Raw genomic sequence first — 27,327 nt, forward strand, 5'->3', positions numbered from 1 at the left:
CACACAACTGACACATTTTACTGCATCCTATGTAAGAGACAATTCTTCATGCAATGTACGGAAATATGTGTACTTAAAAAATGTAACTTCATAATAGGGAGTTCCTCACTAACAAGGCTGTATAGAAGCTCTTACCCAGATCTTTACCAAATCCCGATTGTTTAAATCCTCCAAAAGGTGCGGCTACATCGGTTTTGTTGTAAGTGTTGATAAACACTGTTCCAGCGTCTAAACAGTCACTGACATACATGGCTTTGCCAATGTCCCGTGTGAAAACCCCTGAGGCCAAACCGAACTCTGTGTTGTTCGCTCGCTGCAACACCCCATCAACGTCTCTGCAAAGCAATAGGTTTGTAGTGATTTACATCTCATATTTCTCTAAATACTGTTCCTGAAATGAATTTACTGTATATTTTGTGGGCGAAACGTGGCCGCCAATTGTGCACAGCAGCGTCTCACAAACAGTCGTGGATTGAGTAACCAAATCAAATTTTTTTTGAGGGATTATTACTCCCGGAAAGCGATCCACCAATAGACTAATAATTCAGAAGTCAAAGTCCTTTAAATCCTTCAAATGTGAAAAAATTAAATCAGGTTCATAAATGTTAAACTTGAAACTTACCCATCTTTGAATTTCGAGACAACCATCACTGGTCCAAAAGATTCCTCTTTGGCGATATACATCTCATCTTCCACATTGGTTATCACTGTGGGCTCCATAAAGAAACCTTAAACAACCAGAAAAAGAAAAATTCTGTTTCTATTTCATAAAATGTTTTGTATGAAAACTAGAGATCTGGACACGTTTATCAGTGTGCTGAATAATACTATAATAATATACTGTGCTTTACAGAATAAACTGTAAAGTGAATTGACTGCATATTTTGTGGGAGAAATGCGGCAGCCAATTGCGCACAGCAGCGTCCCACAAACAGCCGTGGATTGAGTGATCAAATGATTATTATTTTTTCTAAGGGATTATTGCCCCTGGAAAAGCGATCCGCCAATCAACTAACCACCCAGTTCCTACTTACTGCTAGGTAAAAAGAGACGTGGAGTAAGGAAACTTGCCCAGCGTTTCGCCCTGCTGGGAATTGAACGCAGGTCCTCTCACTTGTGAGGCAAGTGCTCTAAACACTAAGCTACAGGACTCATGAGTCATGAGGAAATAAAATGTGCAGGATTTATTATCCAGTTTTTAAATATATGCAGTATATAGAAAATAAAAACTGCCATACCAGGTCTCGGTACTTTTTTCCCTCCATATATCAAAGTGGCTCCTTCTTTGACCCCAATCTCACAGTATTCCAGCAGCTTTTCCAGATGAGCGTTGTGGTTCTGGGGCCCGTGGTCTGTGGACCTGTCCAGAGGATCCCCTATCTTCATCTTCTTAATTTCCTCAACCTGCGTGTTCACACGGGGAATTACAACGGGAACAGGAGGAGGCCATTCAACCCTGAGAGCCTACTCCACCATTCTAGACAATCAAGGATGATATGCATCCCAATTCTATTTACCGCCCTTGCCCCATATCCCTTGAAAAACATCTATCCAAGTCAGTCTGGAAAATATGAATGGATCCAGCTGTAATCCACAGCCTTTTGGGGGAGAGAGAGTTCCAGATTTGGGGGAAGAAAGCTCCAGATTGGGTCAAGTTAAAGCCGTCTCTGACTTCTTTTACTGAGTGGCAGGATTCCCTGTCCTCAATGACCAAGGGCAGTGAGTCATCCCACTCAGCCCGTTAACCCTGCAGCCAAAGCCCTAATAGGTAGGGTGGTCCTAGCTGGACAAGCAGCGGGAAAGCTGGCTGAATATCAATGACAAGCTGTGTAGGTTTAGTTGGTTAGACTCCAGCAGTTACTCCAACGCGCACTCTGGGCTCCCCCCAAGCCTTGGCTCTTGCCAACCTACGCCTAATACTTTCCAGAATTAGGTAAGTAGGATGCGGAGAGAGAGAGTACATTCCATTCCAACAATCTCTCTCTGGGATTTCCATGCGTCGGGAGGTTTGTGGGGAATTCTCAGCTTGGTTTGGATTCTCTTAAGCAGTTGATGGATTTCCACGTGAGTCAGACCAAAAACTATTCTTACTTGTGTGGCTCCCCGTTTCCCAGTGACTTACAACTCTCCTGATAAACTCATCGTGAATTGATTCTTCAACAAACAGACGTCCAGCAGCAATGCAGTTCTCTCCCTTATTGAAGTACACCGCTCCCATGCCCTGTGCGGGTCACAGAGGTACAATTAATTGTGTGCATTTTTATGCTCGGACACCACCAATTGGGAACAATTGGTCTTCAGTCACAGCCATGCTCTTTGCAGTGAATTGACTATATTTTGCACCAGCCAATTGGGCAACAGCAGTTGTGAATTTGCTGAAGTCAGTTCACAAGGTTATATCACGTACATCAGTGAAGTGTCACCATGTGCATCAGTGAAATGCCGCACTCACAATAACCAGTTATTCGGTGCCTGAAGCAGTGATGGAAACCCAGAGCAGCCCCTGACCTGAGGCCAGTGACTGAAACACTTCAGGAAACACTTACCATTCTCACAGCCTTATCAAGGTCACAGTCACTGAAGATAATGAGAGGAGACTTTCCACCCAGCTCTAGTGAGACTTTTTTTAGATTACTCAGAGCACAGCTGTGAAAAGGTAATAAAGATAATGTCAAACTACAGTCCTGGCCGCTTATGTTTTTTTGAAGCCTTGTAAAATATACAGATATAAATAGTGTTCAGAAAGATCTGGACCAGCTGAGCACATGGGCTAAGTGAGGTGCGATAAAAGGATTGACGGATGGGCATCAACAAATAGGAGCGTGATTGAGGTCCCGGTACTGAACTCAGTTAAGAATCGTTTCATGTTCTAATGGGAACGTAGGGTTAGTGTTCTGAACGATAATAATGATAATAATCCTTGCATTTGATACAGCACCTTATCAGGTCATTGAGACGTCACAAAGCGCTTCACAGAATATACTGTAAAGTGAACTGTATTTTGTGAGCAAAACGCGGCAGCCAATTGCGCACAGCAGCGTCCGTCCCACAAACAGCCGTGGATTGGAGTGACTAAATTATTATTATTTTTGAAGGGGTTATTATCCCCAGAAAAGCGATTCGCCAATCAATCAACCACAATACAACAGAAAGAATGGTATAGGATTAGGCTAATGTATATGTCAGTGTATATCAGTGAAGGAGATTGGGTTATCAATAAGACGACCTTTTCATAATCTGTTTCCCAATGGGTGTGGATCCTGTGAAGCCCAATTTGCGAATATCGGGGTGTTCAGAAAGTCGCTGCCCGACAAGGCCACCTGGGTTTCAATGAGAAGAGTTATGAGATTATTAATGCTGATTAATAATAACTAGCATTCATACAGCACCTGTAAAATAAACATCACAAAAGAGAATTGACTAGAAATTAAAGTAAATGTTTCTATTTCTGGCCTTTATACTGATAGTACCTACAAACTGTCTGCAACGTCAAACCAACTGTGTGTTGTCTCTGGCCCTGAATGCAACAGTGATATTGTGACAGAGTAGAGAATACATGAGTCCATCTCAGTGTCACTTTGTGCCTCTACCTTCCCCAAATCATAATATAATCCTTGTACTTCACACAGCGCCTTATCACGTCACTGAGACGGCTCAAAGTGTTTCACAGGATATACTGTAAAGTAGTGACGGTGTATCTTAAATAAATTCAATGTGCAAAATGATAAATCAAAGTCAGGACACATGTCCTATCACTGACAAGCCAATGTTCTGTGTCACAGAACTGCTATCAGCTGTCCATCAGCCTCTCCATACACACCCTGCCCTCTTTGCCTCTGTTCTCACATTTTTCCCCACAAGTTACTGAGTTAAAGGCACAGAAGTACCTGAGCCAGGAAGAATGTTGACAACTCCTTTAGGGAAGCCAGCTTTAGCAGTTAGTTCTGCAAACTTCAGAGCAGTCAGAGGAGTGACCTGAAATGGAAAAAATAAATATTTGCAAACAATTCTTGATAAAACATCAATATTTAGAATCCAATTTGCACTGACTCGAGCTGCACAAATGTGCACAAACACTGTCACCCTGTAATAATAGCCCTTATGCTCCATATAGTACTTGATCATATTGCTGAGATGGCTCAAAGAGCTTCACAGAAACAACAAACAACACATGACATTTACACAGAACCTTTCACTCAGGAGGACGCCCCAAGGTGCTGGACAATCAGGGATTTCGACCCGAGCTGGAGGTTGGGATCAGGAGGGCGGAGGGAGGGGAGGGTGGGGGTAGGAGGGAGACCGAAGGTGAGGTCAAAGAGGTGGGTATTGAGACAGGCCTTGAAGGAGCAAGGGAGGTCAGGAGATCACACTGCACATCAGACACAGACCTAATAGCACTCTGCACCCTCTTCAGGGCCAATGTTACGAGTCTGTTGTCGTGGCTGAGTTACCTGTGCTGGCTTTAGTACCAGGGTGTTGCCCGCAGCAAGGCAGGCTGCACTCTTCCAGGCCAACATCATGAGTGGATAGTTCCATGGGATAACAATGGCACAGACCCTGAAACATAGCAGCAACTGATGGTCAGATAAACAGTTTTACTTAAATAATGTAAAATAAAAGATGTTTATTTACCAAAACTATTAACAAAGTAATGTCAGCTCTCACCCCAGAGGTTCCTTCTTGGTAAATGTTAAATTACGATTAGGGCGGGCTTGATTAATGGGGATTGTCGAACCCTAAAGGACATTAAAAGTTATTTAAATTCAGTTCAGGAACGAGAAGGTAAGAAGCAAGAAAAATATTTCAACGATGTGGAGAATAAAGTAACATTTTTTTCCCCACAAAAGTTTAAAGTTTCTAAACTGTCCGGCAAAGTGATACTACAAAATGGGAAGAATTTCATGTGTTATTATTGTTCTAAGAGCATTTTCCTGATGAAAATGTAAAGAAAAACTATTTAAATACAGGACTATAATATTTGCCAGAGAGCTTATTTCAAAGGGATTGATTGAGCACACATAATATTATTACCCAAATTTATGAATATATACCTTTAACTGGTTTAAGGATTTAAAGGAATTAGATTTTACAACAACAGAATATCTGTATTTTTGATTAAATTGACTAGATGTGCTACAGCGAGGAAGCTGTTGGGAGATGGCTAGATATATGAATTGTTAACAAAATGTTCTCAATAGCGCAATATCTGCCATTCTAATGAAGTACGTTTCTCCCAGCGATGGGAATGTACAATGGGGTGAAAGTTGCACTAACTAACAAACATGTTCATGTCTTACCTGAATCTTGTCGCACCATCCAGCAAAGTATCTGAATGTCTGAATAGACATTCCAACGTGTGTCTTCAGAGCCAGTGTGTACACAGCTCCTGAATCCATGGCCTCGATGGTAGCAAGTTCTTCCTCATGTTCCTCCATTAGGTCTGCCAGCCTACAATTACAATCACGTTACCAGCAGGGATAGGGGTGGGTGGGGGGGGGGCAGCAGCTATTAAACATTGCTTGCATTGTGTCATTTTTAATTGCACCTCAATATTGATTGGCAAACTACAATGCGTGCACATTTACAGCACCCGGTAAAGTCCGACTGACCAACTACTAAGTCCTAGTTTGTTAATATTTCCACGTTAGGACTTAGCTTCACCAAATACAATTATTAAACCAAGTAAACATTATTTGTAATTGTCAGTCTATTGAGTAATTATGATACACATTTAATTTATTAAACAAGTAATTCAATGAATAATCACCGCATAATAATTTTGGGCATTTAATAATAATCCTGGCATTTGATACAGCGCCTTATCAAGTCTTCGAGACGTCTCAAAGCGCTTAACAGAACATACTGTAAAGTGAAGTGACTGCATATATAGTGGATGTGAGTGAAATGTAGCAGCCAATTGCAGCGGTGCCCCATAAACAGTCATGGATTGAGTGACCAAATTATTATTTTAATTTATCATGAGGGTTTGTTAAAGCACTTACTTATACAGGAGTCTCCCTCTGTCTCTAGCGTTCATCCTTCCCCACTGGCCATTATCAAAGGCTTCTTTAGCTCCTGCTACAGCCTTGTCAACATCAGCTATAGACGAGAAGGCGACTTTGCAGATAACCTGCGAGAACAGATTGTGTTACCAGGGACTGGACATTAAGCAAATCATCAGGAATTTGCCAACCTGGTGGCTTTGTATCAATACTGAAATTAAGGGGTTCAATAATCATAAATATCACCAGCTGACCTAGGACATAATAATAATATAATAAAAATCGTTGCATTTGGTATAGCTCCTTATCACATAGAATACACTGTAAAGTCGATTGACTGTATATTTTGTGGGTGAAACACGGCAGCCAATTGCGCACAGCAGCGTCCCACAAACAGTCGTGGATTGAGCGACCAAATTATTATTATATTTATCTTGATTACCATGTTTCATTGAGTTACGTAGTTATGTAGGAGGACTGAAGGGCAAGGCTCGAAGGGCAGTGTTTATTCACTTTACAGTTCAGGATTACTGTTTTATTAAATATCCGTCACTTACTGAGCCGTCTGTGGGGTTGATGGTGCTGTAGGTTTTCCCATCGTTGGCGTCTTCAAACTTGCCGTTGATGAAGCATTGGTGGGGCATCTTCACAGTCATATTGTTTACCTCCATCGTAGCCTGAGGGCAGTGATAGTAAACAGACATTATTATTAAGATAATAATATCAGAATTTTTATTGACCGGCAACAGCTTTTGAAAAATTGTAGTCTGCAAACTATAAATTATCAATAAACCAAACAAATCTGGAAACTTGTTATTTGGAAAAATAATAATAATCCTTGCAATTGATTTAGTGCCTTATCATGTTTTTGAGACGTTTTACAGAAGTGCTTCACAGGATATACTGTAAAGTGTAGTGACTGTATATTTTTTGGCTGAAATGATAAAGAAGCTGAATTATTTTAAATGATTCAATTGTTGTTGTGTAAAATCCTTTTCTGAATCTGTCATTTTGAAATGTCCTAAATCTAGACCCATGCAGCAGACAAACAAGTCCATTACACTCCCATTGTGAAACCTCTGGCTTGATATCTGTGTCCCGTTAACATGTTGTGTATCAGACTCGAGGACACAGGACAGATATTAAACCACTTATTATATTTCCGTACTTACATAATCTACCACCAACTCTTCCTCTCCATCTTCTCCTCTCAGCTTTCTAACAAACATCTGGATGAATTCCTCAAACTTGGTGGCCATGTAGACATCTTCATTTTGCAGCTGGAATCCATTGCACTTCTGTTTGATTTCTTCAACCAACCTAACCATGAAGAGATGCATCTAAATAACAGTGAGATCATTGTGTCCCCAGCCCACAGGAAACTCTTATACATAAACACTATTGTGATCCAACAGGGTCTTCACATAGTGATCGAGATTCATCCAGGACTCTATACCATGTCTCTAGTCACAATCTCTCCATCCCTAATTCACTGGGGGACGGGAGATGTCAGATTGTAGAAGAGGTTTATTGTGGCCTTGGTGTGGGAGATTGCTGAGTATTTCACAATGAGGGGAAGTGGGTGCATTTCTATGTTGAACTGGATATGAAAATTCAGTCACATTGCACATAGGAATCTGACAGACTAAATCAGAATAACTATTGCTAGTGACTTGTGATCAGTCTGACTGGATTCAAACCGAGACCCGAGATTCGCTGTAAAACTTACTCATGTATCATCTGTGTCCCCAACACTAAGACTCTACCGAGTCAACGTAAATACAAGATGATGTTGCTGTTGTTGTTCCCTCATTGCACAAAGTGCCACTTACAGAGTTTCCAAAGTCAATCTGAACATGTTATTAACATGAGTGAAAAGCCCACAAGTTACACAGTAGATAGTGTAGATAAGGGATTGTTTCCAGTTTGTATCTATTACGTTACCTGACAACATCCATAGACGCGGCTCCAGACTTAAAGAAATCTGTGGAATCCTCAATGGTGTCGACAGTGCTCAAAATTCCTTTCCAAATGGCCTGAAACACAATGTGGGGATAGAGAGCTGTTGGTTTATATCCCTTGTTCTTCAATTACACATAAGAGAACTGATCCCACCTTAGCCTGATACCTTTTACTTTACTACTTACTATGTCTTACCACAAAGATTGTAATAAAATACAAAGAATATTGTTAGTGATTCCAGTATTTTTTTTGAACTGATTATTACCCCCAGAAAAGCGATCTGTCAATTGACTAACAACCATGTTCCTTCTTACTGCTGGTAAACAGAGGCGTGTGGAGTAAGGAAACTTGCCCAATGTTTCGCCCTGCCCGGGAATCGAACCCAGGCGAGGTGAGGGCTCTAACCACTGAGCTACAGGACTATACATACCTTGGATAGGAAATCAGAGAATGTTTTCTGCAGGTCTCCATTATCAAAAAGGAGGCGATTGATTGGCTCCGAATGGCTTTCTTAATCCCAACAATCACTCTCACAATCTTACCTTGATAGTCTCTGCTATCTTCTTCTCTTCTTCAGTCAGTTCCACAGCAGCAGTGTCACCAGAAGAGAAGTATTTTGAGGCAGAAATCATTTTGCCATCCTCGAACTGAAGGTTTCTCACTATCAACTGTAAAACATTAACACTATCCCATCATTGAGAAAGGAAACCAATGATCAGTTCTGCTAAATGAAAAGGATAATATAAACGCGCAAAACTAATTGAATGTAGTTTTGTTATTGTGTAAATAAGCTTTTCTTTTAAAAGGATAATTTTGACAAAATATAGAATACCACTCTGACCTGCTACTCCCCAACCCACTACCTCCGCTCGACTGGCTCTGGCCTCCTCTTATCCCTCATGCCCTCCATTCCACCATCGGTGGTCCTGAAACTCTGGAACTCTCTCCCTCTATCCCTCCGCCTGGCCCCCTCCTTCCCCAGCTTCAGGTCGCGCGTGAAGACGTTCGTCTTCGACCGTGGCTACGGTCACCTCCCCCTCCCTCCGGCTCGGAGTCATTCTCCACCCCTGTCAAATGGCAGCCAATTGCGCACAGTGACCCACAAGCTGTCGTGGATTGAGTGACTTTTTTTTAAGGGATTATTACCCCCGGAAAAGTAATCTGTCAATCGACTAACAACCAGGTTCTTACTTACTGCTGGTGAACAGAGGTGTGTGGAGTAAGGAAACTTGCCCAACGTTTCGCCCTGCCCGGGAATCCAACCCAGATCCTCTCACTTAGCAGGAAACATCATCATTTAAACATTATAATGTAACTTTTGATTAATTAGTCAATGAGCCCAATTTCCAGAGCTTTGGAATAATGTAATAGTTTCTTACCATCTTCCCATCGTTGCCAAACAGCACCAACCCATTGCTGGTCACTACACCAGGTTGGCTACAGCCACTGATCTGCAACGCCTGACCAGAAGGAACTGCACCTTTATACAAGGCTGAGCCGTACATAGTCACCGCCTAATACGTGAGGACACAAACACAGTAAACATGTTAGTGAGATACTGAGAAACTGCATCGCTTCACTAAGTAAAATACAGTTGGATGACTTTAGGATGTAGAGGAACACAGCAGTGATGAGTCTTTGCCAAGTTTGTTCTGCAGATACAGTGTAATAGCCTCAGTTATCTCCTCGGCATTTACATGTAAGAATTTCACACTTTATATTGTAAGATCTATAACATCTGATGTTGAACAGGGACGGCTATACCTATTGGCTACAGTGTGTGATACACACAATTACTGTGGGCCTCATGTCATCAGACGACTGTCATTATCAGCTGCTGTGAGCTGTGTGTGTGCTGTGTGTGAGCTGTGTGTGTGCTGTGTGTGTGCTGTGTGATATGTGTGAGCTGTGTGTGTGCTGTGTGTGTGCTGTGTGTGTGCTGTGTGTAAGCTGTGTGTAAGCTGTGTGTGAGCTGTGTGTGTGAGCTGTGTGTGAGCTGTGTGTGTGCTGTGTGTGAGCTGTGTGTTGTATGCTGTATCTGCTGTGTGTGTGCGTGCTGTGTGTGTGTCGTGTATGTGCTATGTGCTGTGTGTGTGCAGCCCAGTGACTAGCCCGGGGACTAGCCCGGTGACTAGCCCGGGGACTAGCCCGGGGACTAGCCCAGTGACTAGCCCGGGGACTAGCCCGGTGACTAGCCCGGGGACTAGCCCGGTGACTAGCCCGGGGACTAGCCCGGTGACTAGCCCGGGGACTAGCCGTGCTCATGCTCAGTGAATGGGAGCCACACGACATCAGTGCTTTACATGAATCAGCCCTGTGGAGGACTGGGCTGTGATGGCAGAGCTGTGTTTAACACATAAGCAATGCAAATAAATTGGCTTATTTTTGAAGGATGTCATTCCTGCATATTTTCCGGTTCAAATTCAAATTCAAACAAGCAAAATATTTCAAAATACTTTATGTTTGTGAATATTTTCAGAATACCTGGCCATCGATGAGCGTCCAGGCTCCAGGAACCTTGTCGTGTCCACGGATCCAATTGTGGAGAGTTTCTGCCGTCTGATCCCAGGAGATCTGAACAAAGAGCAGTTTATATCTTTGGTAAGATAATAGTAATCCCTGCATTTGATATAGTGCCTTATCACGTCTGTGAGATGTCTCAAAGCGCTTCACAGGATATAATGTAAAGTGTAGTGACTGTGTATTTTGTGGGTGAAACACAGCAGCCAATTGCACACAGCAGCGTCCCACAAACAGCCGTGGGTTGAGTGACCAAATTATTTTATGTTTGAGGGATTATCACCCCAGGAAAGCGATCCACCAATTGACTAACAACCAGGTTCCCTACTTACTACTAGGTCCTGTAGCTCAGTGGTTAGAGCACTCGCTTTGCAAGCGAGAGACCTGGGTTCAATTCCAGGCAGAGGGCGAAACCTTGGGCAAGTTTCCTTTCTCCACACAGAGCCTAATAATAATTCCTCCAAAACAAAGCAATAATAAATTGGTCATTTTCAATCCATGACTGTTTGTGGGACATTGCTGTGTGCAATTGGCTGCCGCGTTCGCCCACAAATATACAGTCAATTCACTTTACAGTCTATTCTGTGAAGCACTTTGAGACGTCGAGAAGACGTGAAAAGCGCTATATCAAATGCAATGATTATTATTAGGTATAATAGCACCTACTGATTCTTGCAAAAAACTTGTAGGTTGTCTCAGTAACACTGGGAATCCAACTAGATTTGACTCTTACTGCCAAGGTGGCCCATAAATACTGAGGTTAATTGTACGTGGCTGGGATATGGAATGCTCTGCCAGGAGAGGTGGTGGAGACACAATCCATATACACTTTCAAAAGGGAACTCGACAGATTTCTAACAAGAAGTAAACTACAGTGGTGTGGGGACAAAGCAGAGAAACAGGACTTGTGGGATTGTTGTCTAAAAGCCATGATGGGCCGAATGGCCTGTTTCTGTGCTGTACATTTCTCCTGTTCTACTGAAGGAGTTTATCCTTAAATTTACTATGTTTAACTGTAAGAACATTTCCATTTTCCATTCCTGCCGACGGCAGATAACAAACTACACAGTGGCACCATCTTAATTAGCGTGAGGTTAGCACAAACCATTCACGTTATAGCTAACATTGAAATATATTATCTGGGTTTGTTATCAATGTATTCTTATCCACATTGTATAATTTCTAACCTTCTCTAAGCGATCTCAAAGGGCACACTCAGCTTGTTATAGAATGATTCCATATTAAGAATGGTTTAAATTAGACTTTAAATACACAGACCATAAGACATTTAGTAATGTCTCTGAAATAATCAATCAACTAATAAAAGTACAGTAGTATCCTTGTCAGTATCTAGTGTAGAAAAAGCTGCAGTGATAATTATTGAGAGAGCGGCGAGCGAGCAGGGAATGTAATTTAAGGAGAACATCAGTGCTGGGAAGGACATATTGAACTCCAGTTGTTGTCTTCAATCAGAAAGACGAGCTTATACCACTGATGTAACCTGTCCATGTTTCCATGTCAAACCATCTTATTTATACAAGTCATTGGCACAACCCACTCTGGGCTCCTAAGAACATGTTAAACTGATATTAACAGTGACACCTCTAAATGGTCTGATATTGGACTTTGATGTGGAGTTCTGTAGCTCAGTGGTTAGAGCACTCGCTTTGCAAGTGAGAGACCTGAGTTCAATTCCAGGCAGAGGGCCAAACCTTGGGCAAGTTTCCTTACTCCACACAGAGCCTAATAATAAACCTAATAAGCCTAATCCAAAACCAAAAACAATAATAAATTGGTCATTTTCAATCTACGACTGTTTGTGGGACATTGCTGTGCGCAATTGGCTGCCGCGTTCGCCCACAAATATACAGTCAATTCACTTTACAGTGTGTTCTGTGAAGCGCTTTGGGACGTCCTCCCGACGTGAAAAGCGCTATATCAAATGCAAGGATTAATATTATTATATTAACAGTGAACCTCTGTATAGTTGGATATTAACAGTGACACCTCTATACCTCGAGTAAAGCCAGGGTTTAGTTGATGGGAAGGGAAGTCACAATGTGGATGGGCTGCGAGTCCACAGTAGCTTAATGTCACCTTAACATTAAGAACTTTCAAACTATTCGGCTGATTTGGAACATTTCCTGTGAAAGTCCTGCTGTTACTGACACCCTCATGTTATGATGGCTGAGGTAGAGATAACTAAAGTAAATAAACTCAAGGAGCATTTTGAACCGTAAATGACTTAATGTTTGAAGCTTTCCTATTGCTAATAGCAGCTCAGACAAAGTGACTGCACTGAAGCTCTTAATACAGATGGAACCGTTCCCTGCAGCACATTCACTAAACTAAATGCACACATTTCCCATTTATAGTTATTATTCTGCTTCTAGCCAGATGCTTCCACAATTCCCCTCATGGAATTCAACATAAGAGTCCAACATTTGTCTAAACGAGAAAACAACCTCAACAACTGTATATTTTCTTGGGGGAAACTTGTGTTGAAGTATCACATAGACATGTCTGTGCCTTTGAAAAAAGGTAAAACAAACTGACCTTCAATGTTTGTTCAGAAGTTGTTTTGAAAATGCAATGCAAATATTGTCCCAGATTTGGACTGTAAACCAGTACTGGGATTTCTGAGGTGACTGACTTCTGAGGTAACCCCTGACACAGCAACTTTATATCTCATAAACATGGTATAGCTCCCAGAGACTAGTCTAGGTGAAGGCACTGACCATGTCAGTTGTTGCTGATGTTGTACAGTACAGAAAGATGATCTCTCTCTTTCTTATACATGTATATTAAATGGAAACATTTATTTCCTAAAGTATAAATCCTGTGTTTATTCACAAACCACACGATGATTTAATCCAGAGATTTATTCCCGTTATTATTGTAAAATATTATAGCTTTATAAAAAATATATTTTATATTATATAAAGAGATAATATTTGAATCTATATTTAAATTATATTTTTTGTAAAGGTAGACATATTTTAAAGCTAGAATATTTGTCCTTCGTTCAAATTTGCTTACTTGATAAAAATTATATTTTTATAAATATTTCACCATCTCTTGAGGATGTTTCGACTGTATGTTGAAACATTACTTTGAACCTCATATAGGGTGCGGTAACATTTGAACTATCTGGAAGTTTATGTGTAAAAAGAGATTTAGTTTGGCTCCATTGGTAAACCTTTAGCCTCAGAATTGTATGGATTTAAGGACTTAAGCTGGTTATATGAGCTTCCACCCCAGTCTGGTCTTGTTTATAAATCCTGTCCTTCTGGGTGAGAACTTATTTTGAGATCTCGGCTGCTTCAGATAGACATTAAGGCTCCCATTCATAGAATAATAATAGTAATAATCCTGGCATTTGATACAGTGCCTTATTATGTAGTTGAGGCATCTCAAAGATACATCTCAGGATACATTGTAAAGTGAATTAACTGTGTATTTTATGGCGAAAATATGATAGCCAACCGCAAACAAGGGGGGAGTTTTCACAAGGTCCTGGACAATATTTGGCCCTCATTTAAATCCCCAAATACCCAAGAGATTTACTGATAATTTATCATTTATCTTACTGAGGTGTTTGGGAAGGCGTTGAAACAGATTTGTCGTTATTTTGGGCTTTGTACAAAGAGTCATTATATTTCAAAATAATTTTTGTGAAGTGCTTAAAGGTGTTTAATTCTGATCAGATAATATACTGATCAACAGAGAAGGGACGGAGAGGAATGAACAGATAATAGTAATAGTAATCCTTGCATTTGTTATAGCGTTATTCACTTCTTTTCGACGTCTCAAAGCGCTTCCCCTGGATGTTCAAGGCTGTAAGCAATGAGGAATGCTTTGCAAAACTGAAGTTATTTCCATCAACGAGACGATTAAGGATGGAAATGAACCAGGTGTCAAAACGGCTGATATAATAATGACGTAAACAGATTAATTCCTCTGGACTGGCAAAACCAAACGTTTAAAGTTAACAAACCTTAAGTCAGTCTAGAGATTAGAAGATTTTTTTCCCACAGAAAGGTGGATATCTGTAGTACACGAGAACTAGAAGCTGTTGAGGTGACAATTAATTCCTTCAGAAAAGGATTGGATAAATATCTGCTCGGGAAGGGCCTTGAGATTGCCAGCCTCGGGAATAGGAACACGTGAGGAAATCAAATACTCAGCAACACATGATGTTTCTGTCACTAACACTGAAGCTCAGCTGCAAACTTCACCATGTGTTAGTGGGTGAGCTCACAACCCCTGATCCCACTAAATAATAATAGCGAGCTCACAGCCCCGATTCCACTAAATAAATACATACATAAACTGCAGAAAAGAACTATATAACATTCACTCGGCTTCAACGTATCACCTTTTGTGAAGCTAATTAGACATTTTGAAATGTTTGGATGTGTAAAGTGCTGCATTACGTTATTTGCGGTGTACGGTATACATTTAGTACAGTGTAGAGCTGAACCTTATTATGGGACATGAAGGTGTTTGGTTGGTTAAGGAGCTGGAGAGACTATAAATACATAATAACCTTTGCATTCTCCTTCTTCTGGATCCCTTCATATGTGGCACCTTCTGGCTGGATAATCCTCGGTGCTTTCTCATCGGCAATTAGCTGCACAGCCTCCACCTGAAATCAAGGCATGAAGTCACACACTGGCTTTGTTCTAAGAATCACAGAAGTTATGACATAAACCAACTAAACACTTACAGTCGGGATCATGAATGAATGAATTTAAACTAAGAACATTAATAAACAAGTACCATACAACAGAAGGTCCAACAAATACAGATTACAAAATGGTCTATTCTTCCCTTTGTACAGTGCTATACGGTGTAAATGTATATGTCCCCACATTATAACCCTTTTACCCTATAGCAAATACCTGTAACTGTTCATCAACCATTCCTTCTCTAACCATGAAGCTTTCTACTCACAAGTGTAAAGAGGAACCAAACTAAAGGCCAGAAATCATGTCTCCTCAGGTAAGAACTACACTGGAGGATGACCATGTTTGCAGTTTCGAAATAAAATAGCATTTCTGTAAATCAAAGTTATTTTTAAATTAAAAACATTGTGTGTTATGGTTAAAATGATGCTTACCATTGCTTGAATCCCTTCAGGAAAGAGGAAACGATTATAGAGTGTATCGACTGTGTCATTGGGATCTATGTCACACTCTCTCTGCAGAAGTACAGGCCCTGTATCCAATCCATCATCTGCCCAGAAGACAGAGAAACCTCCCTTTTTATCCCCATGAATCAAAGTCCTGCAGACAGACAAACAGCCAGTGGTTAAGAGTTTATTATCTAGTCACAAACTTCATTGTGCAGCTATTATTTGTACTGTCGTGTTAATTGTAGCACACTGAATATAGTGTTTGCGCAATGACAATGACTTACCTCTTTACAATCAAAAATCACAATGTGGCAGGACTTAGATAAGTGCACATACATTTTTTATCATCATAACAATAATCCTCGCATTTGGTGAAACGCCTTTCACGTCTTGCAATGGAATGAATGAGCAATTTTATTTGGGGGGATGGTTGGGTTATAAAACTGGTCAATTTACACGTTTCTTCCCCCTCACCCCAGTAATTGCAGAAACGATTTAGAAATACATATAAATATTTAAATAACAAGTTAAATAACATAATATAATATCCTTGGGGAGGAGGGGAGAAAGTATTTTGTCTTATACAGACATAATTATAATCATGTGATTCTGATTTCATTATAGAATTATTTTAGGTAAATAATAAAAATTCAAAAATACCTGAATTCTTTATAGCGCATACAAATAGAACATGCCTTTCATGAACATTACATAACATTTAGTGTTTTATTGTTAAAAGTAAAATAACAATTTATCTTTTTTCTTTTCAGGATTTTCTGTTTGGATTGAGGAGACTTTCTACAGTAATTATTAAGAAAAAGGGAAATCTTCTCTGAGAATAGCAATGTAAAGTGTCAGATATGACTACTTGCTGATCGTATCTGGGTCTGTCCGTTAGTTAAGTTTGTGTTGGACTAGGCTTCTGCTGCCACTGATTGCTGCTTGTGTATATTGACCTGATGTTGTGGAGTCCTGTAGCTCTAGAGCACTCGTTTTGCAAGCGAGAGACCTGGGTTCAATCCCTGGCAGGGAAACCTTGGGCAAGTTTCCTTACTCCACACAGAGCCTAATAATAATCCCTCCAAAACAAAACAATAATAAATTGGTCATTTTCAATCTACGACTGTTTGTGGGACATTGCTGTGCGCAATCGGCTGCCGCGTTCGCCCACAAATATACGGTCAATTCACTTTACAGTCTATTCTGTGAAGCGCTTTGAGATATCGAGAAGACGTGAAAAGCGCTATATCAAATGCCAGGATTATTATTATTATTATTATGTGAAAGTCCAAAATCAAACGCCTTTATTAGTATTAGATTATATTCGCTATGTGAAGCAATTTGAGACTTTCTCCTGGCAGGAAGTGTGCTGTATAAACATAATTGTTTATTGTTGCAGAAAGTCATAAAGTTAGCAATGACATTCTGTATGTTGTAACCGTCCGAGGCCAATCCACTTTCTATGTTGCAAGTCAATATTTACAATGAGGAAATCCTATGGTGAATATATTCCTCCAAACAACAGAGACGAGATGTTTAATAGGAAATGTGCAAACATCCCATGTAGATGTAAAATGAGAATGGTAAATATTGTGGAGGAAACAATACATCCAGACAGAAGTGATTAAAAATAAACAATTTAATCAAAAATATATAAATATATATATATAACATTTCATAAGGATTTCTTCAACATTGAAACAAAATATAAATAACAGCACATAATCCTTACATTTGCTGATATAGTACTATGGAGTATCCTTAACATTCACCCACAAAATACATTCACTACACTTTACAGTAAATCCTGTCAAGTGCTTTGAGATGTCCTTCTCAATGTGAAAGGCTCTATATCAAATGCAAGGATTATTAATTATTATTATACATGTCTACAAATAAGTTCCCAGGGAAGGGCTGTCAAGTGTAGTTACTGTGTATTCGTAGACAAACACGGCAGTCAGTTTGCACACAACAATACCAACTTGAGCTTATGCAGCACCCTCCACGCAGTGTAGCGTCTCAGAGCGCTTGATGTCCACACAGCAATGGCCCACAAACAATCATTAAAGCGATTGACCAGGACCGTGTTCAATAGTTCCAAGACGACATTTCATAATAATGATAATTCTTGCATTTGATATAACTTCTTATCACATTGTTGAGACGTCTCAAAGTGCTTAACAGAATATACTGTAAAGTGGATGACTGTATTTTGTGGGTGAAACATTTATTAAAGTACAGTATATATACACAACACAATGTACACAGTGACATAAAGTTGTTCTTGAGTAACTCAATTAACATTAAGAAATTCTTTAAGCTGTACAACTTTTTTCCGTTGATTACATTTACAATGTGCCGTGTGTGCTGAGCAAACTGATCACTAACTGTGGATATGTTGGAACATAGGAACATGGGAATTAGGAGCAGGAGTAGGCCATTCGGCCCCTCGAGCCTGACCCGCCATTCGATAAGATCATGGCTGATCTTCTACCCTAACTCCATCTGCCAGCCTTATCCCCATCTCCCTTAATCCCTCTATCCTTTAGAAACCTATCAATCTCAGTCTTGAATATGTTGAAGGACTGAGCATCTACAGCCTTCTGGGGTAGAGAATTCCATAAATTCACTGCCCTCTGAGTAAAGAAGTGTTTCCTCAACTCTGTTTGTCCCTTAATCTAAAGACTGTGACTCCTAGTTCTAGATTCTCCTACCAGGGGAAACAGTCTCACACTATCTACTCTGTCAAGCCCCATAAGAATCTAATACGTTTCTGTAAGATCACCCCAAATTGCCATCATAACTGCTGCTCAATCAGCCCCAGCCCCACACTCACTGCAGAAAGCCTATCAGAGGGGTTTGCATGGCAACCAGCAACCCTGTAGATGGTTTCTGCACAAACAAGCAGATTAACTACACATATAACTTAGTTCACCCACCGCGCTAAGTTACATTTCATAGTGTTATGCAACAGTGATTGTACATCTGGATGAACCAGAGTACACAGTGTCATGGCCAAACAGAGAGTATTAGGTCAATGCCCTTCTCTTGTACACTGGTGTGTTAACTGAGCAATACTGATCTATTCCCTAAGTTTCCTCTAGAATCAATGCAGAATCAGATTCCTGTAGGGAATGTTTCCACAGTTGTGATCCTCTCCATTACTGGACAGCACAGTGTCCACAGCACAGTGTGACCTTGGGTTGAAGGAAGGTCACAACGCTTTCTCTCTCTCATCTCGTCTCATCTCCAACCTCTGAGATGATGATCAGGGATTCTTGGATCAGCCTTGGGACGTCCTCCTGGACGTGAAAGACGCTACACAAATGTAATTTGTTGTTGTTGTTGGACCAGCTTTTGGACCATTGTGAAAGGATTATCTATGAAAATATGAAAGAATATGTTCACTAACCAACTTCAGACTAAAACACATGAAATATAAATTTGTTGAATAAACAGGAATCAATTATTTAGCAAGAATTCTGGACATGAAACACTGTGAACAAGATTTGCAAATGAATATTAAATATTATCAGTAAATCTATGCAAGAAAATATTAAGAAAATTGTTGTGAAACTTCTTTATCAAAGATAACAGTACAGAACTTACCAGAATGACAAGTTAGTGTAGAGTCCTTGTGTGAGGGTTCAATGTTCATCCAAAGATCACAAAGCAGCCAGATCAATATTTATTTTAGACTAAATCAATGTGGAAGTTCCTCATATGAGATGTATTTTAAAAAAAGTTGATATTAATTGACGTTTAGCAAAACTAAATCAATATCAATTCTGAGCATGCAACTTTGGTTTATTACCAAGGAAATAGGGCTTAAATTTATGAATTATGATTCAGAACTGAACTGTTTTGCCCTGGAGAAAAGATTGATAGTGAAGCTGACCCATTGGTTAGAGGCACTGATAGAGGGTATAGGTAAATTATTGTTATTCAGATTAAAGTATCATTTCAGAACGAGAGGGCACAGTACAAAATAATGCATCTCAAAGTCAGAATTAGATTGCTTTCCCTTCTCCCAGCGCAGAAAAATAAATGACAACAACAATTTGCATTAAATGGGCTCCAACTTTCAATCCTGATTTTAAATGTATAAAATAAATTCTTTGGCATAACCTTAACTGCTTTTCTGGGAGTCAATTTTAATATATTGAGCGCTATGAGATCTGAGATGCTACCCTGCATGGAGGGCACTATATAAGTGCAAGTTGATGTTGTTGGGTCACAGCTAGTATATGTGTGTATATATATATATATAAATAATATGCTCCTAGATAGAGGTGTGAAGGGAAGAAAATAATTTTAAAAATCAGTCTTTCTCTTAATTGACTGCTCAGTTCCCCTGAATAGTAGCTCATCAACTGACCTCTGTAAACAAACCAGAACGGCTAATGGTTCTGGGAGTAAGGCTTTATCCAATAACGTTACCCGCATTAAACTCCGCAGCCCGATTACTCCAGTCCTTGCCAAACTCCACTGGCTCCCTGTCACAGAGTAGATCAACTTCAAGATCCTTACTTTAGTGTTTAAATCCCTCCATGCCTTGGCCCCTCCCTATCTCTCTAACCTCCTCGCTCCTAACAGCACTACCCACTGCCTCCGCTTTACTGGGTCCAGCCTCCTCCTTGTCCCTCGAATCCTCCGTTCCACCATCGGCAGCCGTGCCTTCAGCCACTGCACCCCGAAGCTATGGAACTCCCTCCCTCAACCCCTTCGCCTTGTCCGCTCTTCCCCTACTTTCAGATTGCACTGAAGATCTTCCTCCTCGAGCCACGGTCACGTTCCCCCTCGCCCCAGCTCAGCCTTGGCCATCATTAAGCTCTGAGACGACGCCCGGGGTGAAGGGCGCTATATAAATGCAAGTTGTTGTTGTTAAGGTCACAAATTTAAATCCCAATGAAAAATAAACAGTTCCCTCTGTTCCTGGTAAGGCTTTCTGTTCCCCTCAGGCCACAAACCCAGAGTGATTACCACAGACAGCTGGCAGGAGTTCAGGGAAGGTTTGGGCGTGCCAACCCAAAGCTCATAACCGATTTTCGCAGCAGCTAAACGGTTGCGACATTGTGTTTAAAGCTCTGAGACTTCTCACAATCTAAACCAAGTTTACAAAAAGGAAACAAACATGGAAACAACATGACCATTCTGCCTCAATGTGACTGAGTAACATAAATTGTTTGTATAGCGCCCCTCACGCTGTCCCGAAGCGCTGAGGATGTTCAGCAGTGAATACAGTGCCATGTTTAATCACAAGTTAGAAATCAGAAATGTCAATTAACATTATTAAAGTTGTTATAATAATCATGTACATGTAAGGCAACATGTTGTAAGACAAGGGAAAGATAATGTTCAAAACACAAGTTTTCTTTCCCATAACAACAACAACAAGATTTCATTTAGAGAGCGCCTTTCACGTCGGGAGGACATCCCGAGGCGCTGGACAGTTGGGTCGGGACCCGAGCATTGGGGGGAAATGGTCAGGGTGAGGGGAGGGAAGGGAGGGGGCGAGGAGGGGGGAAATGGTCAGGGTGAGGGGAGGGAAGGGAGGGGGCGAGGAGGGGGTAGAGAGTCGAGAGCGGAGCTGAAGGCTGAAGGTCAAAGAGAAAGGTTTTGAGACCGGCCTTGAAGGAGGAAAGGGAGGAAGCGGCGAAGGCACTGGGGATGGAGTTTCAAAGCCTCGGGGCTGAGAGGTTGAAGGCCCGGCCACCGATGATAGGGCGGTTGGGGCGGGGGATGTGGAGCAGACCGGAGCCGGAGGAACGGAGGGTACGGGCAGGTAGGTAGGGGGATAGTAGGTCGGAGAGGTAGGAGGGAGCGAGGCCGTGAATGGCTTTGTAGGTGAGGATGAGGATCTTGAATTCGATCCTCTGGGGGATGGGGAGCCAGTGGAGGCGAGCGAGGGCGAGGGTGAGGGCAAGGACGAGGGTGGGAGTGATGTGGGCGCGGTGTCTGGTGCGGGACAGTACACGAGCTGCAGAGTTCTGAATGACCTGCAGTGTGGAGGGAGGGCCGGGAAGGCCGACGAGGAGAGAGGTCCCATAGTCCAGCCTTGAGGTGATAAAGGTGTGGACCAGAGTTTCAGCTGCGTGAGGGGTGAGGTAGTGCCGTAGTCTGGCGATGTTCCGGAGGTGATGGAAGGCGGTGCCAGTTGTGGTGCGGATATGAAGGAGAAAGGACAGCTCAGGGTCGAACAGAACCCCGAGGTTCCTGATGGCTTTGAGAGGTGGAGAGTGCAGCCTTGGATGCTGATGGTGTCAGCGCCTGAGGTGCGGAGGCGCTGACGTGAGCCAATCAGGAGGGCCTCAGTTTTGCGCACGTTGAGCTGAAGAAAGTTGTCTCTCGTCCAGGACTCGATGTCGGACAGTCAGCTGTCAGGACATCGGGGATCGTGGAGTTGAGAGTAGAGGAGGAAAGGTTGAGTTGGGTGTCATCCGCATACATGTGGGAGTGAACCCCATGTCTGCGGATGATGTCACCACAGGGGGAGCATATAGAGGGTGAAGAGGAGGGGACCGAGGACAGAGCCCTGAGGGACACCGCACGAGACAGTGCGGGGGCCGGAGGAGAAGCCATTCGTGGAAACAAAATGAAGACGGTGGGAGAGGTACGACCTAAACCACTCAAGGACAGGGCCTTGAAGGTTGAGGTGGGAGGACAAGCGGTGGAGGAGGATAGAGTGGTCGACCGTATTGAATGCGGCCGATAGGTCGAGGAGGACGAGGAGGCAGAGGGAGCCCTGGTCACAGATGGTCAGGATGTCATTGGTGACCTTGACCAGGGCAGTTTCTGTGCTATGGGCAGCACGGAAACCCGACTGAAGGGATTCAAATAGTGAATGGGTGGAGAGGAAAGAGCGCAGCTGGGAGGCCACAACTCTTTCAAGAACTTTGGACAGGAAGGGGAGGTTGGAGATGGGCCGTTAGCTTGATAGCTGCGACGCATCAAGGGAGGGTTTTTTCAATATGGGAGTGATAGTGGCAGTTTTCAGGGGAATGGGAACGGAGCCAGAGGAGAGGCTACAAAATAATACATTTTGTGTCGATACGTTAGATCTTCACTGTACAGGAGTCAAACTGCACTGAATGTCAACATCCAGTTAAACACTATTCTCACCAGTTTATAGCAGAAGCACCTCTGTGCCGTGGGAGCAATGATGGATGGTAGATTATAGATCCGTTCTTAGGATGATCAATAACCTCCATTGGAATAAACTGACTGCAGAACGGGAGGACGTTGAGTTCTGCTCCCACAGACTTGTAGGCTTTGACCACATCAGGAATGGGTTTCCCCTTCACTCTCCATCTGGGAAACTTAAACACCGGTGTGCCATCTTTCTCTGCTGCCACAGCTGAGGGAGAGAAGGAAAAATAATAATAATCATAATCCTTGATTTGATTCAGTGCCTCAACACATCTTTGAGACGTCTCAAAGTGTTTCATAGAATAAATAATGTAAAGTCAATTGACTGTATATTTTGTGGGTGAAATAATAATAAAGATTTACAGATTATAGTTTATTTATAGATTTATAGTTCTTCAAATCTGATTCTCTCCTCCAATCCAACTCCTACTTTTGGGACATTTTTTGCCTCTCAGCAAATACATTTATTCAGCATTTATTCAGAAATAAACAGAATAATTAAGTTTTGGTGCTTTCAAGACAAATTAGACAGATTTCTGCTAGAAAATAATATCATTGTATATATGGTTTGGGACATGCAATGTCAAGCGACTCGAGGATGGAGGAAGGTGAACTAGATGGACCTTGGTCTTCTTTCAGCAAATTCTTATGTTTTTATTGGTACGATTGGAAAAAGCAATGATGTAATTTAACACAATGCATCAATTTGTTTTCTAATTTGTTCCCCTCCTCCTACTCTTGTGATCTCCCTTCTCCCTTTCAGGGAAATTTCATATCACAGCAGATGATTTTAAGTACCGCAATCGAGTTCTTCGTTGCAGTTGTGAAGGTTAATTTTACCCTTCGTTGGTTCTGTGCTTTTTACAACCCTTTTGCTCTAGTCAGCAGGATTATCCCCCAACGCTCTCAGCAAAGGAGGCATAAAACACTTCAGCATCTGTCCCCCATAAATGTAACAAATGTGGTATTTGAATTTGAGATCAAATAAAAGCTGCTGTGACAGTTTGTACAGTAGCTTGGGCTATTTCCCAGAAATTTCAATGAAAGTGTGCAGAAATTAGTAATAATAATAATCCTTGTGTTTGATACAGCACCTTGTCACATCTTTGAGACGTCTCAAAGCGCTTCACAGGATATACTGTAAAGTGTAGTCACTGTATATTTTGTGGGTGAAATGCTGCTGCACCATGTTAACAGATCGGTAACTATTTCCTCCAGTAATAAAATACTTTTACCCTGTAATTGATGTAGGTTATGCCTTTAACAGCCCTAACAAAGGTTTCCTTCAAAAGCTTTCCTTCAAATAGCTTGTCTACCAGATAGTGGGCAAATGAAAGACTTCCCAAGTACAGAATTATCTGCGCAGTTCTCAAATCTTTCTACATGTGAAATAAATACTAGAAAGCTCCTATCTCAGAATACACAAGGTTTAGTGTACACAGCCAGAGGGTGGAGATAGCAGCAGTCAGCTTGTCGCACTCCTGAGGTTTAAATTACTGTTGAGTTCTGTCTAAGCATTTATACAACAGGGTTAGGTTTAAATGGTATACATTCACAGGTTCCTTCCTTTAGGAAAAACTTTTAATGGAATCCTGCAACACTGTAAGGTATTGGATACCACTTTGCAAAGGTTGACAGAAGTTCTATTTAACTGCAATACTACCATAAGGAAAATAAATCTTTCAGTGTTAAAAGTGTTGCAACGCATTTCTTTTCCATGCAGTTCTTTAAAGGATTAAATACACATGGAATCATGGGAACAGGAATAGGCAAGTCAGCCCTTGAACCTGTTCTGCCATTCCGTAAGATCATGGCTGATCTGTACCTCAACTCCAGAGTAAGTGACGCCTTTCCCCCATATCCCTTGATACTCTGACCTAACAAATATCTATCCATCTCAGTCTTGAACATTTGAATGGATCCAGCCATAATCCATAGCTCTTTGGGGGAGAGAGTTCCAGATTTTCCACTCCCCTGAATCAAATGAACATTAAATGATAAATAAAATAAGGTGTTTTTCGCAAGTGAAAAAGCTCTCTAAGTTCTCAGAGTATGTGAAGGTTGGTGAGGTGACTGCACTCCAGTCACCTTGGGTTGGATTAGGAGTGCTGTAGAACCATTATTAAAGATGACAATATTTGTACTGTACAGTACATAACAGTGCATGTGACCCTATTTTAAATACAAATACAATATGTATCAGAAACAAATGCACCGAGATTAAATCTGATACCGTTCCTCACTAACATATTGATGATTATGGTACATACAGAAAGCTTCGTACATACAATGAAAGCCAGTTTACACATACGCGGGGGATGATTATAATTAAGCAGATAGTAACAAGTAAACACTAAGCACTATGAAGTGGGTTGTCTGTGTTATTTTTGTTGTTTAATTTCATTTCTGGTAAGCTTTCAGCTTGTCTCAGCCACTCTTACAAACCATCTAGTAACTATTTGGAATGGACAGGATGATAGGGAACACACAATGACTTTGCTGGTTTTCTAGATAGGGCTAATAGGAAGCTGATCATTATCATGTTCACCTCTAGATAATAAGATTAATACAACAACAAGATTACATTTGTATAGCGCCTTTCACGTTGGAGGACATCCGAAGGCACTGGACAGTGTACAGCATTTCAGAATCATTGCATCTAATATAACTGCTGGGAGGATGTCTCAAAGCTTCACAGAATTTACAGTAAAGTGCAGTGACTCTGTACAGTAAAACTCACATACGGCGAATCAGAGACAATTACATTTAATATGATTTACGAGAAGTGCGAGTTGCAGGCAAACTGTATAATCGTATAAAATCTTATTTAATCAATATTCTACACAGTGCATATGTAATTCACTGTAGTCGGTAAGTGCACATGTGGTGACGGGTCAAGACTATGTTTCTCGCGATTCCACGCGACTTGACCTGTTGCTGCATGTGCATTTACCAGCAATATAATTCAATACAAAATGACATTTACATAGAGCCTTTCATGTTGGGAGGCACTAGACAGTCAGGGATTTGGACCCTGACTGTGTTGGAATCACACTGAATCACGGGGAATGTGTATGCGTTGACAGATCGAGACTACGTTACCCGCGATTCAATACAGCCAGTAAATGCGGGAGTAATTGGTCATTTTCAATCCACGACTGTTTGTGGGTCACTGCTGTGTGTAATTGGCTGCCGCGTTTTGCCCACAAATATACAGTCCAATTCACTTTACAGCATATTCTGTGAAGTGCTTTGAGACGTCGAGAAGACGTGAAAAGCGCTATATCAACTGCAAGGATTATTATTAAGATAAAACTTGTGAGTTTACTGTAATTTATTGACAGACATAAGAGCCAATTTGCAGAGCAATGATAGTGATCTTAATGAACCTGTTGCATCATAGAGAACAGTCCCATAGGTTACTTTAAATGCTTTTCGAATTACTGTGGATAACAATCATTATAAAATGCAGCACATATATATATTTGCATTGTAACATGTAATAAATAGCACTGCAGGTTGATCAAGTACTGAGATAACAATTACATTAATCCTTAACTTGCTGAATATGTAGTAAGGCTAGAGTTGACACAGGAGATTAACAAAATGATATTTACTGTAATGCCAAGGTTGATGAGAACAGTAATGAACTCACCCAGGGGGTCTGGTTTGCCCTCTCTGTCAGGCACTGTGAAGACTCCCACCACTTTATGCCCTTCTTTCCGCAAGTTGTTGTACACCTCTTGTCCAAACAGACTCTGGCCTATTAAAGCCAATCTCAACTTGTTTTGGTAATATACCTGTCAAAACATTAATATACCCATTATTAACAAAGACAGTGCAGTGAAGTAGTGACCAAAGTACAAAATACAGCAGTTTAAAACCTCTTTGTCCACAACACCTGCACGGCTGCCCCATTTAATTGTTATTTTAAGTGTTTATTGATGTCGCACTGCGAATTCCTGGTGATACACTGAATGTCAAACACAAACTGCGGAAATAAAAATCCTGGGATTTGATATAGTCTTCATCACGTCTTCGAGATATCTCAAGGCACTTCACAGTATATACTATAAAGTATATATTTTGTGGGCGAAACTTTGTGGGAATGCACTGAATGGCAACGGAAAGAGTAACACTTTAATAATTGTATATGTGTGAAATAACGCCTCCTCACATAATGTGTATATAGATTTAAAAAAACACTTGTAAAGGGTGTGAATGAACATTGCAGATAGACAGCTGTGTTGGGAGCAGTAGATAGAGAGGTTACACACACACACACACACAGGAGCACATTGCAACGTGGACACTTCCTCGTCGCTGATGCAATTGAGCAGAGCTCTGTCTGTCTGCACTGTGCAGCGGCTGCTCTTCACTGGGGAGTGGGCTCTGTCCCTGAGCCCTCAGCCATGTGGAGGCTCTGTCCCTGAGCCCTCAGCCATGTGGAGGCTCTGTCCCTGAGCACATCTGTGACATGTCCATTGCTGCACAGACACGTCTCTCACCCACGTTCCCCACCTAAACTGCAGCACTCGCCCTGACATGTTTAACACC

General features: G+C 41.4%; 1 protein-coding gene across 1 annotated transcript in view; it reads right to left on the reverse strand.

The window, feature by feature from the left end:
- aldh1l2 (aldehyde dehydrogenase 1 family, member L2) overlaps positions 1–27,327 on the reverse strand; it is a 30,207-nt gene that overhangs the window by 2,335 nt on the left and 545 nt on the right. The window contains exons 2-22 of the mRNA XM_007909691.2: positions 26,426–26,570; positions 22,744–22,978; positions 15,607–15,772; positions 15,034–15,132; positions 10,449–10,538; positions 9,344–9,478; positions 8,507–8,632; positions 7,947–8,038; positions 7,175–7,322; positions 6,560–6,679; positions 6,003–6,130; positions 5,298–5,448; positions 4,666–4,736; positions 4,452–4,557; positions 3,888–3,975; positions 3,227–3,320; positions 2,547–2,646; positions 2,123–2,221; positions 1,239–1,404; positions 623–728; positions 136–335 (exon numbers count right to left, since the gene is read on the reverse strand). Coding sequence (XP_007907882.1) covers positions 136–335; positions 623–728; positions 1,239–1,404; positions 2,123–2,221; positions 2,547–2,646; positions 3,227–3,320; positions 3,888–3,975; positions 4,452–4,557; positions 4,666–4,736; positions 5,298–5,448; positions 6,003–6,130; positions 6,560–6,679; positions 7,175–7,322; positions 7,947–8,038; positions 8,507–8,632; positions 9,344–9,478; positions 10,449–10,538; positions 15,034–15,132; positions 15,607–15,772; positions 22,744–22,978; positions 26,426–26,570 — 2,665 coding nt within the window. The remainder of the gene's footprint in view (positions 1–135; positions 336–622; positions 729–1,238; positions 1,405–2,122; positions 2,222–2,546; positions 2,647–3,226; positions 3,321–3,887; positions 3,976–4,451; positions 4,558–4,665; positions 4,737–5,297; positions 5,449–6,002; positions 6,131–6,559; positions 6,680–7,174; positions 7,323–7,946; positions 8,039–8,506; positions 8,633–9,343; positions 9,479–10,448; positions 10,539–15,033; positions 15,133–15,606; positions 15,773–22,743; positions 22,979–26,425; positions 26,571–27,327) is intronic.

The sequence above is a fragment of the Callorhinchus milii genome, unplaced genomic scaffold (assembly GCF_018977255.1).
Source record: "Callorhinchus milii isolate IMCB2004 unplaced genomic scaffold, IMCB_Cmil_1.0 Scaffold5, whole genome shotgun sequence".
Lineage (NCBI taxonomy): Eukaryota > Metazoa > Chordata > Chondrichthyes > Chimaeriformes > Callorhinchidae > Callorhinchus > Callorhinchus milii.